The sequence below is a fragment of the Pteropus alecto genome, unplaced genomic scaffold (genome assembly GCF_000325575.1).
Source record: "Pteropus alecto unplaced genomic scaffold, ASM32557v1 scaffold40, whole genome shotgun sequence".
Classification (NCBI taxonomy): domain Eukaryota; kingdom Metazoa; phylum Chordata; class Mammalia; order Chiroptera; family Pteropodidae; genus Pteropus; species Pteropus alecto.
Window position 1 is genome coordinate 15,020,286 of NW_006431919.1, and position 16,100 is coordinate 15,036,385.

General features: G+C 48.9%; 1 protein-coding gene across 2 annotated transcripts in view; it reads right to left on the reverse strand.

The window, feature by feature from the left end:
• Positions 1 to 16,100, reverse strand: part of SLIT3 (slit guidance ligand 3) — a 545,706-nt gene that overhangs the window by 162,584 nt on the left and 367,022 nt on the right. For both annotated transcript variants that reach the window (XM_015585228.1, XM_015585229.2), the window contains exon 5: positions 13,495 to 13,566. In XM_015585228.1, the coding sequence (XP_015440714.1) occupies positions 13,495 to 13,566 (72 nt within the window). The remainder of the gene's footprint in view (positions 1 to 13,494; positions 13,567 to 16,100) is intronic.

The following is a 16,100-nucleotide window of genomic DNA, read 5'->3' on the forward strand; positions in this document are numbered from 1 at the left end:
GGGATGCTTCAGTGAAGATGACCTTTGGAATGTGACTTTTAAAAAAGAAGCATGCCAAAGTCGACCCCTTCGGTAATGGGCCAGGGCCATATGCTGATGCAGCAAACCCAATTACTGACAGAGTATTTGGCCTCAGAACACTATGGGACATGACTGAAATGGAAGTTCAAGTCCAGAGTCAGTATAGTATTCTGCTTAGCCCAAGTAGCAATGATCCACGTGGTACGGTTTCAGGTGCATCTGTCCTCAAAAAAAGTGTTCCTCTCCAGCTATCCTGATTGTCATTTTTAGAGTCACTCTTTCAGGGCCTTTGGAGACAGGTGGGTTTTAAACGGTTAAGGAATTATGGCACTATGACCCGACGGCACATTAGCAAGGATCTGATTACTGACACTTGGGGTTTCTACAAGTCACCAGAACCCTCCATTTTCTTTCCCTCCTGCGGCAGGTTCTCCCCAGGGAGTGGGAGGCACCATGTAAGTCAGACGTCCGTGATTGAATCTGACCCATAGATGGTGTGATTTAGCCCGCACGGTGTGGACACTCGGCGTTTGAAAAGATTCTGCGTTAGATGTCAACGTCTCAAAATCAGATGATTTCATGTGGAAAACTGATTATCTTGTTGTCTTTTGGGAAAATAATAAAAAATTGTTAAAGCTGGGCCTATGTGCATCTGCCGAAACCAAATGGCAGTGGCGTTGGGCACATGCTCCCGTCAGCCACAGTTCCCATGGCTTCCCGGTGCTTTCTCAATAGCACACATGCCGAGTCCAACTGTCATTCGTCGACTCACAGTAAATGAATTCACAACCCTTATTGAAGGGTTTATCTTCAACGATTGGATCAAGGAGACTCCCCAAGACCCCCCCAACAGACCCCCAAACCCTCCCTCCTTCTCCTCCAACCCCACATGCCAATAGCCCAACTGTAAGATCTCTCTTTGCATCAGTGAAGGTGAAAGGATGTGTTAGGATGGGGGATGTGGAATATTAATATTTATTGAGCATCTACTTTGTGCCAAGCTCTCTCTTAAGTCCATTCTACTTGTCATCTCATTTAACTTTTATGTGAAAATTTATGGCTTAGTTAATGGTTAATCATCTTCATTTTATTGAAAAGGAAATGAAGGCTCCTGGAGGAGAAGCAGCGTGCCAACTAGCAAAGCATGAAGAAGAGACTGGGGATCTTTCTCAGCTCGAAGCAGAGAGGCAGGCTGGTAACTCCTCCTTTAAGATGGCTCTGCACGACATCGGGATTCTCTAGAAGCTTGTAGGACTAGGGAAGCAGGCCAGCTAGGGACAGCAGAGCATCCCCCTATCTGAGAGGGGAGCTGCGACGCAGCTCCAGTCTGTTGTTGCCATGCAGGGCTGAGTGTCCGGGGGCCACATATCTGATTTCCCTAGAGAAGCTGGAAATCCAGATCTTTCAAGCAAAATTACTGAGTTTTGAAGCCCTATAAAGAAGAAATAAAACCTGTCTGGAGGTGGAATTTGGTCCATGGTTTTTGATTTTCATTACGTGCTTCTCTAAGCTTAGGCAGCCCGCACAGTGACTGCAGGCTCTAGATTTAAACTCAGAGTTCGAATCCCTGCTCTTCCACTTCTGCGACCTTGCCTCGGTTTTAACATCTGTAAAGTGGTGATAAGCATCATAAGGTTGTCATGAGGACTGAGATAATAGGTGGAAATTAATAATAAGAACTGTGTCTGGTACTTGGTCAGGGCTCTATAAGAATTTATTGCCTAAGAAGAATGAGTCTCTGTTTGAGGCTACTACTCCTTTTTTGAGCCAGCCCCTGCTTATTCTCTGTGAAGGGTGAGAAGTGGGGGTAGATGTGAGCATTTCGGGTTGAATCCTAAGCTTTAGAGGGACTCTCAGACCACATACCCCATCCATGAGCCCTAGAAATGGTGTTACCTCTAAGAGGAGGAAAAGAAGTGTGAACTTCCATAACACAATGCTAATTAGCTAAAAAAAAATCTCAGAACTGCTACTGGACCATGTGTCAGTAAACCAAACTTAATCCGCTGGCTACTTTTCTGTCTGGCAGACACAGAGCCTGAGAACTGATCGTCGGCATTTAGAAGTAATTTAGGTCTGTGCACTTGTGCCTGGGGATTGGTTATAGAGAGAGCTTTAGAGGAGAATGTTAACAATGGCCAAGAATAGCTGTCGTTCTGAATGGAGACATTGTTACACACTGTCCATTTACAGAGCTGAACACTCGTGGCAGACACCGAAGTGCTTCGCTCCGGCATGGCGGGCGGGCGCCGCGCATATGGATTTGTCAGTTCTGATACAGCACGGGCGCCCTGAAACACCAGCTCCAATAAAAGAGCCGCTCACACTCTGAGCAGAGTCGCGGCTGAGGTCTCAGGCTCTGAAAACCACTGTCTTGCACCCTGCACACACGACTTCTTAATTCAGCCAGCAGATACTTTCTGAGCACGGTGGCTGACCAAGTCTTTCCCCCTGAGTCCTTAAGAACTCTCCCTCCCGAACCAGCCACTTCCCTGAGATGCAAAGCCGTTTATCTGGTGTGGCAAGTGGAAAGGGAGGTGGTCCAGGAGCGTGGGTTGAACTCCGACCTGCTGCAGAAATGTCTAACCGGTCCCAAGGATGCCCGAAAGATTTCAGAAGCCCCGTGGCTCCATTCCAGAAAACACCTCCCAGGCGACACCCACCTTTCTCTTTTCCGTCCTCTGAAGGTGAGTCTCGACCTTCGACGTCCACGTCTAGCTTCCAGGTGCCGGGACCTGGTGTTATCCTGACCCGCTTTTCTGCTGTCCCCTTTCTGGCCCTGGGTTCTTGATTCTGCGGCTGAGTTTGTCTCAGTGACAAAGCCCAGCTCCTCCCTGATGGAAGACGGTCTCAAAGAGTTACCGCACTTCACAATCTGAGCTGACCTGCAAGATTATCCGTCTAGTCCAGTGGTTTTTTTTGGGCCTCGTTTGTTTTAAAATAGGACTCATACGAAACCTCAGGCTGAGCCCTATTGTTTGAAAGAGGCAATTTGAAACTTCATCGTTTATTGAAAAGTAACTTTTCTTTTGTGGGTTCTTGAAGCACCAGCTTTCCCAGAACACAGACTGGAATCCACCGATCACATGCCAATGATTTCTTTTCACTGATGAAGAAATGAAGACCAAGAGGTTAAGTGGCAGCCGAGGGCAGTATGAGTATTGGTTTCCTATTGCTGCTGTAACAAAGTACCACCAATTTAGTGGCTTAACACAGTAAGAATGTATTTATTTATTTATTTTTAGCATTCTGGAGGTCACAAGACCTCAGTTCCACTAGGCTAAAGTCAAGGTGTGAGCATGGCCGTGCTCCTCGTGGGGGCTCTAGAGGAGCATCTGTTTCCTTGCCTTTTCCAGGATGGGTTCTGTCCTCATTCCCTGCATCAGGGGTCCCACAACCCCAGGCCACGGACCACTAACAGATCGCTATAGGCCCGTGGCCTGTTCGGAACCTGTCCTCACAGCAGAAAGCCAGCTAGCCAAGCTCCATCTGTATTTGCAGCCGCTCCCCAGCGCCAGCATCACTGCCTCAGATCATCGGGCATTCGATTCTCATAGGAGCACCGGTCCCTGGTGTCAAAATGGTTGGAGGCCGCTGCCCTGCATCACACGGTCTTTCCCCTTCTGCCTCCAGCACATGTCTTTCTTGTAAAGAAAGAAAGGTCTTCACCCTTCTGATTACATTGGGTCCACCTGAATAATCCAGGATAATCTATCCATCTTAAGATCTTTAATTTAATCATACCCGCAAAGTCCCCCTTGCCAGGTAGGGTACACAGTCACACATTCCGGGATCAGGTGCGGACATCTTTGGGAAGGGGGCATTATTCGGCCCAGCACATAGCTGGGCAGCAGTTAATGGCATAGCTATGACCGAACTCAGGTCTCCTGGCTCTGTGATACTCTGTGTCACTCTGTGTCTCGAGGGGGACAGAGGGAGGGAACAGGGCAGGGAAGACTCTCTTTTTCTCTGATCTATTTTGTACCTGGCCTGTTACGAGCCATGAACCAGATCAGGACAGCCCCACCGGAAGGAAGGAGAGAAGGCGTGCTGGAGTAAACATTTTTGAGAGCTCATGTTGCCTGGGAGCCAGAATGCTGTGTGTATAACCTGTCTTTGGCCATGTGTTTGTCTAGGAAGGGAAGAGTTAGTTGGTTAGATGTCATAACCTGAGCCGGATTACTTCTCGGAGATGGACTAAAACCAGCAGTAATATTAATGATTAATTTTTCATCATAACATCATGACAAAGGTAACATTATTTCCACTTAATTTATAGGGAAACTGAGGCCAAGAAAGAGGTATATAATTTGCTCATGCTATAAGTGGTAAGAACCAGGGTTTGATCCCAGATAGCCTGACTCGGAAATCTGAGTACTTAACCATTATGTAAACAGCCTCAAAGTTTACGCGGAGTTCATACACATCTCCAGACCTGGGCGGATTCTCTGAAGCACAGGTCTCCTCTGAACTAGAAGAAATTCTACTGCTTGCACCACAGGCTGTGGGAAGCTGGGGCTGCTCTGGACTTTCTTGCTGATTTGTTTTATGGCACTTAAACTTCTGGGGTGTCACACTCACCCTCAAAGAAGGAAAAAGATGATTCGTGTTGTTGGAGTCTAAAGAAACTGAATAAATATAAGGTAGGGCTGTGCAGGGCTGTGAAAAGGTGAGGGATTTACCCGTACGTTTAAAAGCTTACACTTCAGGGCTTGGGGGAATGGAGAGAGGGCTGAATGGGTGGAGCACAGGGATTTTTAGGGCAGTGAAATTACTCTGTATGCTCCTATGTGGGTAGTTACAGGTCATTATACATTTGCCAAAACCCACAGAATGTAGAACACCAGGGGGGAACCCTAATGCAAACTATGAATCTTAATGGAAATGTATCCATATTAGTTCATCAACTGTAACAAATGTACCACACGAATGCAAGAGGAGAATCACAGGAGAAACTGTGTTGGGGCTGGGGGAGGGAGTATATACGAGAACTCTCTGTCCTTTCTGCTCAATTCTTTCAGAAACCTAAAACTGCTCTAAAAATAAAGTCTATGAATAATAACAATAAAAAAAGAACTCAGTCTTGACGGTTTTCTCAGGAAAGCTATCCCGATGGTGACCATGTCTGCCTGCTCCTGCCTGGGGTCTTGCCTGGCGCTGGAAGCCAGATAAATGCTTCCAACATTTGCGGCTGATCTGGAACTGCTGTTTCCTGTAAGACATCACTCCGTGCTACCAAATCTCAGAGCTTCTCCTGGTTAACCATTCAGAGCAGCGCTGGCTGACATGCCAGTCTTGCCCTAGGATTCTGTCCTAGCCTTGTTACTGACCAACTCTGCTGCCGTGGGAGAATTTCTGAATTTCTTTGTGCCCCAACGTCCCCGTCTACATCCAAAGGCTAACAGATGTTTCCCTAGCGATCTTGCAAGGCTATTGTGCTAATTTGACAAGATAATACATATGAAGGCTTTGGTCAAACCATAAAGTATTATTATTCACACACGGAAGGCACATTTCCCCGTTTTACAGCTCACTAGTATTTTTCCCATTTTATAGATCAGGAGGCTGAGGCTCAGAAAGGTTAAGTAACTTGTCTAAAGTCACAAAGGTCATAGGCAGCAAAGCTGGGATTAAAAAAAAAAAAAAAATCAAGCCCGACTTCAAAACTTATACTTTTGATCACTATACTAAATTGACTCTAATGAAATAAAGAATCAGACCACGAACTAGTCTCAAAGTATACTTGCCACTGTGATACTCATTTCCCCTCTTCATAATCCTCTTTTATTTCTCTTTGGAGTTAAAAATCTCCAGGCAAAAGCTGAGTCCAATGGTGAACGTCTCATAAGCCTGCTAAGCCCAGGTCTGGGGCCCAGAATCTCTGCACCTTCTTGCCACCGAGCAGGAAAGATGGAGGTTCTATTTTACATGCATGTTTTAAACCCTCTTCTTGTTGTGGATTTAGTGCTCAGAGGGGTTAAATATCTGTGATTAATTAAAAAAGACTTTGGCCACAAATAATAATGTCCCAGACAATAAATTTCAGTGCTGTAGCCAGAATAATCCTGAAAAAAACACAAAGGCTTCTCTGGGCTGGTTCTCGCTGTGTTGTTTTTCTTCTTTGCTCATGTTCTTTTATTCGGGGTTTAACTGCTCTCTAAGCGCTGGAGTCTCTTTGTTCTGAAAGTCATCCACTTATTCATTTATTCAATGTTTATTGAACGACTATTACATCCCAGGTATGGGACTAACTCTTGCAAATAAAAGTGAACAAAATAGACTTGACCTCTCCATCTGCATAACTAGGAGGCTCCTGGAGGAGAAAGACAACTGAGCAGACAGTCGTAACAGGGTAGGGTGTTATAAGAAAAATCTAAAGTCCAACGGAGGACCTCAAACACAATCTATAGAACTGTCAGCTGGCTGGGAAGGGATTCCACTTGTCACCTGTACAACTCAACTTCCGCGCTGAGGCACAGCTCCTGGGATGGGACTTACCCCCAGCGTGCACTTGCCTTTGGATAATTCTATCTTTTTCAGACTAATGCACTCTAAGTTACTAGTTTTTTCCGCTAGTTTTCTCATGTTAGGGGACTTACTTTAATAAATCCACTAGTATTTATTGAACTTACATTGTGGGCCATGGGTCAGATATAAAAGAGTGCTCTAGAAGAGTGATTTATATTCTTTGGATATCTGTTTGCCTCCTTCTATCGATGAAATTTCTGAAGAACAGGGGCGGTGTCTTATTCATCTGTTGATTTCTAAGGCTCGCTTCAGGCCCGGCAAGGGAAGGGCTCAGTGACGATGTGTGGAAAGAATGGAAAAACGGAAGAACACAAGGAAAGAAAGGAGAGGGGAGGGAGGGAGAGAGAAAAGGAGAGAGAGAGGCAGGCTGATGTGATCCCTTTCTTTAGATAGCTTATTTGGGGAGCACTTGGCAGACTGGGGTCCAGCCCAACTTCCTCCGGCAGCCCTTCTGAACCTGACACACATTTGGCCGGGAAGGCAAAGGAGGAAAGGCTGGTAAACTCGCTGCACCTTGGGAACGGGATCAGTCAGCATGTTTACCTCTCCCCTTCCCCCTGCCCCCTCCTCCCCACATTCCTCTACTAAGATGCAGCGTCACTTTCATGAGAGGCATGGATGGGGATTCCTTGCGCTGAAGGCCACCTCTGCCTCTGCCTCTGCCTGATGGGCCCTGGTGACAGGCACTCAATTCACCCATCTGGTCAGCCCCCAAAGGCCTACTGGCTTTCTCCTGCAGGTCTCTACAGTTAGACCCGGACTCTTGAGGTCCACCTGCTTCATGCTTCAGGCCTCCATAATCTCCGAACGGCTGCACAATTGCCTGTTTTGCCCGCCGTGCTCTGGCCATGAATCTGACAAGTGTTGACTCTTTCACACACACTTCTGTGCCTTCGCACAGGTTGCTGATTTTTCACAGGCTGTTCCTTTTGCCTGGAATGCTGTTTCCCTGGACAAACTCCTCATCCTTCAAGACCCAACTCGTGTGACTTCCTGAATGAAGCCGGAATCGGGCCTGCCTGGGCTTTCCCACGTCTTCGTACCCTCAAGAGAGTGCTGACCACATCCTGCCACCGCTCGTCTGCCGTCTGCCCCCCTCAGCAGACTGAGTCCTCTGAGTACCAGGATGGTTTCTTAATCTTTTTATAATATTATTTTAATACTAAACATTTTAACAATTGTGCCTGATTCCGTGTATGTAACAGGGCAACTGCGAACACCTGAGGAACGAATGAACGAATCCATTTCTTCGATGCAGTTTTAGTCTGCTCTACTCCGCCATGAACTGTTTGGGCGCTGGGGAGTCCTCGATGATGGAGACGGGCAGGGTCCCCGTGAGCGCGTGTTCGTCTGGAAACACAGCTGGGGAACGGGGTGGAGAGAAAGGAAGGTGGGCGCCGGGGGAGCTGCCTTACGCGGGTCGGGGAAGGCCCTCTGAGGAGGGGACATCCGAGCCGGCACCTGAAGGGTCAGGAGCCGGCCGTGTGGAGGTCTGAGGGCTCAGCGTATCCCGCGTACAGGGAGCGGCGAGTGCCAAGGCCCCGAGGCGGGAAGGAGCCTGGTGTGTCCAAGGAACGAAACGGAGCGTGGGAAGCATGACATGAACGAGAGGGGACCCTCACCACGGGCCCGGCTGGGACCACAGACTCTGTCCTGGGGCGGTGCCGGGATTAGCAGGCCGAGAGGCCGCCGACCAACGGCGGGGGGCGCGTCACGTCGCTCCCCGCGCCTCCCGCGCCCTCCCGCGCATGACATTACCGCCTGCTCGCTGGGGCAGAGCCGGCCCTCAATAATCTCAGGAAGTGGGGGGGCGTGGGGGAGGGGCGACTCGGGGTGCAAGACTCAGAGACCAGAGAACACAAAGGCCGACTGCCCAGCTTTGTTTGGAAACTGTCAATTCCAAATTCTGCGAGCTGGCAGAGACAGCGTTATTGATTTTCCCTTCTGGAATGCATGTCCTACAGAGTCCGCACAAATAGAAACTGAAAAACAGGAAAACGTAACTGCTGAGGAAGACAGGGCAAGGGGACTTTTTTAAAAAAAACGAAAAACAAAACAACGATCTATAGTCGTTTTCGTCGTTTTCTGATTATGCTTTGCTGGATGGCGGCTTGTCATCTATTCTGCCTCCCGCCCCCTTACATGATTTTTTTTCCTATTTCTATGTCTTTCTGATTATTCTCTCTTCCTCCCTTCCTTCCCCCTCTCTCCCGCCTTCTCTCTCTCTCTCTCTTTCTCTGTGTCTTTGTCCAGCACTAGCATAGTGTTTACATACAGCAGGCGGTCATGCTACTGTGTTAAATGTTGATCCATCCACAGGTCGGTCTAAGTATCTCCTCCTCCAGATCAATTTGTCCACCTCATTGCCCACCTCTCTAACTGCAGCACCTCGCCCCCGTCCAGACCGACAGCGGAGTGGGACCAGCCCAGAAAACCAGCTTATAGTAACTGCACCGAGCGAGTGGTGTCCCCAGCTAATTACTCTCTCTCTCTTTGGAGACACAGGAAGCAATTAGGGGCTTCCTTCTGTGGCCCTGCAGGGCAGGGCGCCAAGTCTTTTCAACACCGGTGTCGCCTTGGTCGCTCCCCATTCCCATGGGGTTCCAACCCGTCCTGCCTGTGTCCTTTCTCTCGGCTCTGCAAGACAAAGCATAAAAGCTGCACGCTGGCCTCTGCGGATCAGGCCTCCGCCCGCCAGCAGCCTCCTCGGTTACTCCTCATTCTTCCTGCCGCTAGCGTGGCTGAGCGGGGAGGAATCTGTGTAGACAAATGTGCCTGTGGACAGATTCCAAAAGACGGTCGTGTGTGTGTTACTAAGGGCAGGCTAGATGGGGAGGCCTAGTCCCAACTGTGTCTACTCGCTTTTACCAAAACACACACACGGATCGAAACTTAATTTTATCATCTGGGAAATGGGGGTATCGCAGACTGTTTCTTCTTGAAGGGGAATATCAGGAGAAGCCAAGAAAATCCATGTCAAAACTACGAAACTGTAAAAAGAAAATGATAATTCTTGATTTCTTCCTCTTGAGGAAGCGTATGGTATCATGGATAGACCCCCCCCCTGTAGTCACGTGACAGCCCAATAGTGCGGTGGTTTATCTTCTGCTCCTATGTCACGCAGGTACTGGTGCGATAGCGTTCCCTTCCCGGGCTCGCCAAGGTGACGGAGAGGGCCCGGGGGCTGGGAGGTGATTCTCCAACAGACCGATGACGTACATTCCTGAGATTTAAAATCTGCTACTCATCACCTCACAAGAGGGACAATCTATAGGCGGGTAACTGAGGTGTGGTAAAAGGAGGAGTGTCTCCATAACAGGTTTTATACAAATTTAATTTCGGCGAAGCGTCTCTAATTTTACATGTTCCGACGCACACCTGCGTGGGCGACTTCGATTATCGCCTCCACCCGCTTGCTTCCCCTTCTTGAACTCGCTCCCCAGCTCTGGGCCCACGTCTCCAGCCACCCGCATGACCTTCTCTCTTAAGGCTATACGATTATTTAGTTGAACTCCCTCTTATCAAAAACACGGAAGCTCTTGCCCACCAGACCAAAGTGACTTAACGAGCAGGAACAGGATGACATCTCAGAGTCACCAGTTTCCATACCCACGGAAGATGATGCTCCATCCGCACTGTCCATGGACGACCTGACGTCACTTCACATCCAGCTCGTGTTCTTCTTGCCTGGTCCCTCTCCTGACCTTTCAACCTCCGTGGCATGGAAGCTCCGAGAACGCAGAGCTCACAGATCTACGTATCTTATGTTCTCCCAGCACTGGCATTGAATAGGTTCAAAGACTATTTTGATGGCTGCGTGGATGAATGACCATGAGAATGTGCCATCATTCTGCGTATTGTCAGAGCTTGTAACTCACTGTTTTCCACTCCTTTTTCTCTGGCTTCCAATAACTCATTGTTTGATGAGTTCTGCCGATTTGCTCCCACGGACTCTCCCTGTCCCTTCCGACTGCTCTGCCCCGAGCGCACGCCCCGACCCCCCGTGCCGGACGGCATACTCTCCTCCCACCTCCAGCCTCTTTTTTTTTTTTTTTCTTCCCACCTCCTCTTGTCCAAGGTTCCTTTTCCAGGACGCATGCTTTTCATCATGACCCTTCTCCAGCCAGAAGCCGTTACATTCTCAGTGTCTTTATCTAAAGTCCCTAGTCCTTGCAGGCGAGGCTCTCCATCGCCCGGCCTCCACCTCTTTTTCTAACCTCATCACCTATTATTCCGCCTCCAGCTCTCCCTCCTCCCAGCTTCTGTGAGATGACTCTGCTCGAGTCCCTTGAAACACACCTTACGCACTTTTGCCGCCACACTTTGCATACACGATTTGCCTTGTTTAGTCTGTGAATTCCAATCACCATTCAGGCCCGGCTAAAGTCTTTACAGTTATAACAACGATAAAGGAATACAGCTAGAACTTTCTAGACACCTTCCATGTGCCAAACATAGTACATTATTCATATGTGTTATTAACATTCACCAAAACCCTAGGAGGTTAAGTACAATTCTTATCCTCATTGTATAGTGCTGGAACTCTGGGCTCGAAAGTGTCACGGAATGTATTTAAGGATGCAGACTCGTACACAGAACGGCTAGAAGTCAGACATAGATCTGTCAGACTCCAAAGCCACGATGCCAGCCCTTAGGAAACACCGCCTAAAGCTATTTTTCTTCCCTGAGCTCGGATAGCCTTTTACTATGCACAGCCACTCATTTGCCAATTTTCATGTAGTCTGTTAAATCACAGAACTCTCTCTTGTATGCACGTGTTACTTGTTCCCAGTCTTATGTAAGCTACCTGAGAACATGAGTTATACTTCCGGGCCTCACAGGTTTTGGCCGACAAATGTATGCTGACTGAATTGATTAGAGGTGCGGAGTAACCAATCCATCTTTAGTTTTGCTGGGTAATGCATCCTTTAAGCAGTGAGTTTACTGCTCTCTCCTCTCCCCCCGGATCACATGCTGACTCTGGGTATAAACCAGAGAGAAGATACTCAGGCCCTTGAGTCATACACATCTGCATGGCCTGGAGAAGGGGGGCCTGTCGGTAGTTTCTGAGTGACTCAGGAGTCTGTGTTTGCAGAATCTTGGATCCTTTAGCTTCTCAGGCCTTTATGAGGTTAAAATATTACAGGAAAAACAACAATAATAAACTCCGAAACCCTCAGCAACTATAGAGGACCATTTGTAAGATTTAATCACTTTCTTGAGCATCAAAAATGAAGTTGGCAATGACACAGTTCTTTTTATACATCACTGAGATGTATTTTTTGTTGTTGCTGCTGTTAAGTGGCCCACTTAAAATTAGAGCCATGAGATCTGACAGATACACCACATTACGGATGTGAAATGTTGACTTAGGGCTCAACCACCAGAAGCTGGTTGACCTTGGGTTCGTCACTGTCCTTCTCTGGGCCTCGATTCTCTCACCGCTGATCTGTGGGGTTTCAGAGGATCTCCGAGTTCCCCGCTTGCCTTGCCTTCCCTTCTGGGATGCTAATTAACACAACAACCTCTGAGTTTTGGTTTAGCGCACAATCTTGAGTCACTTTCTCTGAGGCTTTGCCTGCTCCCTGCACCTCTCCTGCTCCTGGGCAAACACCTCCAGATGCAGCAGTGTGCAGCCCCCGGTCTGGGAGCCCCTCGCAGAGTCCTCCCTGCCCCCTGCTCCCTTCACCCTTCACCCTGAGATGCCTCTGACCTCATGTGCGCTTTGCACGTTCAACGCCAAAAGCTTTCCACCAAGTTCTCAGCAGCTGGGGAAGCAGACAGAATATATCTGAAAGCCATCAGCAGCAGCTTCCCGGCACATCCCAATCCCCATAGTGCTTACGGGGAAAAGCGACAGTTAAAGAAGTTTTTAAAACCCTCCTTCAAGACTTCTCAAGTTGAATGGGAGCCTGCGGAGGAGGCCGCCCGGCAGAAATGCCTGCTCACACAAACCAGACCTTCTGTGCCCCTCTCGAAACACATGTTCTGAACGTGTGGACGCAGCGGGGTGAGTAGAAAACTCGGAAGGCACACTCCTAGTGAAGGTGAGGGCCCAGGAGTCACCAACCAACAGCAAACAGCGGAGGCCAAGCAGGAAACGACAAAGGTCGTCTGGGAAGTTCAGAAACGCAGTGAACGGTCCCGCAGCAACTGCTGCGATGGGCACAGGGATGCGCACGTGATGCGGTTACACGCAGCTGCGCGTGCGTGAGGACACGCGTGTGCACGCACACACAAACGAGTGCGTGTGAAACCACGCAATCTGAAGACTACGGCCAGTTTTCTTGTTTCGAGACTGTACTTTAGTTATGTCAGATGCTACCATTGAGAGAAAACTGGGTGAAAGTGTATATGGACCTGTTTACCATTTTTGGAAACTTCCTGTTAATCAATAATTATTTTTAAAAGCCCCAAGCGCTTAGTGCCGTGGGTGGAGCTCTGTCTCCCCGCGATCCTGGCCGCGGGCCCCAGTGCCCTCTCACGAGACTCTAAGATCAGTGAGATGGCACCAGCACGATCTCCATCATCTTCATCGCCATCAAGTCTCCCACTTAGTGAACATTTACTACGTGCCATGCAGTATTTAAAACCTGTTCTCGTTTGCAGTAACACCCCGCGCGAGGCTGTCATCCCAGTTTCGTGGGAGATAAATGGCGTGGGGGAATCCGAGCTGCGCTCCGGGCACAGAGACGCCGCGGGGCCCGGCTCTGCAGTTGGAGACTGATGCTCACAACAGGGGACGAATAACCAGAGAGGAGCAGGGCGGCGTGGAGCTGCCGCGGCGTTCGACGCGTGCAGAGCACGCCGAGTACATCCCTCGGTCTGTCTCGAAGGCGCCTGGCTGAGGCAGCGCATGGCACGGTGACACCCGGTCCCATCCCTCGTCCCTCACCCCCCTGGACAGAGCCATGTCGGCAGCAAAGCCGCAGAAACGTTACTCACAGGTTCTTCACGTCTGCGATGCCACGGAACGCCTTCCTCGGGACCCCCAGGATCTGGTTTTCGCTCAGATCTCTAAACCAGAAGAGAAGAGGCACACGGAGTTAACCACCAGGCCTGGCTTTATCTGCATCTCATCATGATAACAAAACCCTGCGGAGGCTGCTTGGGGGCTGTTTAGTCTCAGGCCGCAGGCTGCTACAAGCCTTCACACTGCTCCTCTGGAGATGGCCTCTGCTGAAATGGTTACCAGGCGGGAGCCGCTTGCCTCCAGGGCGGGCTCTGTGGGTGGTCTCGCACCTCCAGGCCACGAGCCAAGATGCTGGGTTATTTGTTGCACACACTGCACCCAATTCTCTGTTTTGCCACCTCCCAGAGACGACCTCTTGCCCCTCCTCCCCCACGGCATCCCTCCCCCACTTCAGGGTCAACACCACTCAAATTCCCACGTCTCAGGGACTCTCTGCCTTTGTCATCTTGGATTGGAACGAAGCCTGGCCAACTGATTTTTCTGATGGGGAATAACCATCTCCCCTTATTCTAGAGCCCCAGAGACCCCTGGGGGCCTCCTGGATCATCTTAGTGACAGGCATGATGACTTCAAATTGCATTTCCACAAAACCATCCAAAACGGGGGTCCCACTGACACCTCACGTAGCATGAAGCAGTGCTAATGTGTTGCTTTGAGGAGAGAGGATAAGGAACAAAGTGTCAAGTCTCAAAGCTGGCTCAAATCCAAGTCTCGTGCTAGGATATTCTTCAAGAATCCCCAAAGCTTCAATTTCTTTTCCTGAGCAACCCATGTATTTTTTTTTTCATTTTGTTTTCCAGTTTATTTTTTGCTAGACCAAACACATGTACTTGTTTTCGCTCATACACACATATCAATCATACATATATACACACACACGAGATGTATATATCTCTAGTCATAGATATTACAGTAAAAAAAATTACCTACCCAGATACAACCACTGTTAGCAATTAGGAGTAATATATATAAATCTCACCAATGATCTCACAGTATATAGTCTGCTATAACCTCTTTTTCCACTTATTATATTGAGAACATCTGTTCACGTCATTAACAGTACACATCTATGCCAACATTTTTAATGTCTGTATATCATCCAATTGTAGAGATGGCTAAATGATCCCACATTGTTGAGTATTAGTTAATTAATTTGCTATTTAAGGAAACACCAGGGCGAATTTTTCCTGCCACACAATTTGGGGACATTTGTTCAGCTACCCCCTTGATATAAAGTCCTGTAAGGAGAACGTGCTGGGTCACATGGTAAACATGTCTTTAATCGCCGAGTTGTCCCGGAGTCAGAGTGACCCAATGGACACGCCCATGCTGATCTTCCACAGACACCTAACCAAAAGCTAGGGATAACTCCCAATATATTTGGAAAGAGAAGTCAGACCACCATCCTCTACCAAAATCTGGGCTGTCCAAATTAACATTTTGCAAGGGGCCAGTGGGCCACTTAACATGAGGTCAGAGGCATCCATTTTTCTGCCCTCACCTGATAAGATGAACTGCCCTAATCTGAGTGGCTAGATGAAATTTGAGACACTTGAGGGTCGTCCGGGGCCACTGTTAGGCTCCAAGGCAAGGCTCAGAGCCGGGGTCAGGTGCAGATATGAATACTAGTGGTTTGGGGGCTGAGTAACAGGGTGCTCCCCACCTCAAATCCAGTTTCCTCTGTCTGCAACTGGTGTAAGTACATTTAGATGCATATCAGCCCCATTGCAGGCTCCTTTGGCTGGGTCTGATTCAATGAGCAGGGCTCCAGCCTGGAGTCGGGGCACTGAACAAAGCCCACGATGACAGCAGAGGTCAGGCAGTGTCACCGAGGCCATTCCTCTGCTCTCCATCAGCCTCTAGGAGAAGGGGGCCCAGGTCTTGTCATCCAACTAATGCAATTTCCACCAGGCAGCTGGGCTGTACCCAGGGCTCCCACAGCCACAATGGGCCCAGTCTTTTCTGCCAAGTGAAGGCTGGTCTCCGGGACAGCAAGCCCCTGTCCACTCGCTATCCTCCAGGCTTGGCTGCCGTCTTTGGCCGCTCGGAGGAAGAGCTTGGGTCACACTTCTGGCAAATGGCTGATGGGAGAGCAAACAGGAGGTAGGTGTAGGTTTAGAACTGTCAGCTCTAACCCCGCCTGGAAGCCAGAAGAAGGGGCACATACCCCAGTAACGCATTTGCACGAAGCTTCTGATTTGTAATACGGTGGAATGAAGACAGGGGAGCAATATTCAAGCAGAAAAATCTGGCGGCGTCGCTGGGAAGTCCCCCTCCAAAGCAGTCGCACAGACGAAATGCTGTGCTTGGGTGGGGCAGCCCCTTGGGTTCCCGCTCCAAGTTTAAGGAGCCCAGTTTAAGGCACAGCCTTCTCTCCACCTTCCTGCCATGTCTTCCCTCCTGCCGCAATTGAGCAAAAACGGTAGATCGTAGGGAATTTATCTGTTCTCCACGACGATCTGCTTATAAATTTTATTAATTTTATTTTCCATTGAGTCTCTCTTCTCTGGCTAACAATACCGCTGCCATGCATCTGCGGGATTGTATATTGATTTCATAAATACCTCTAGTAGGCTGA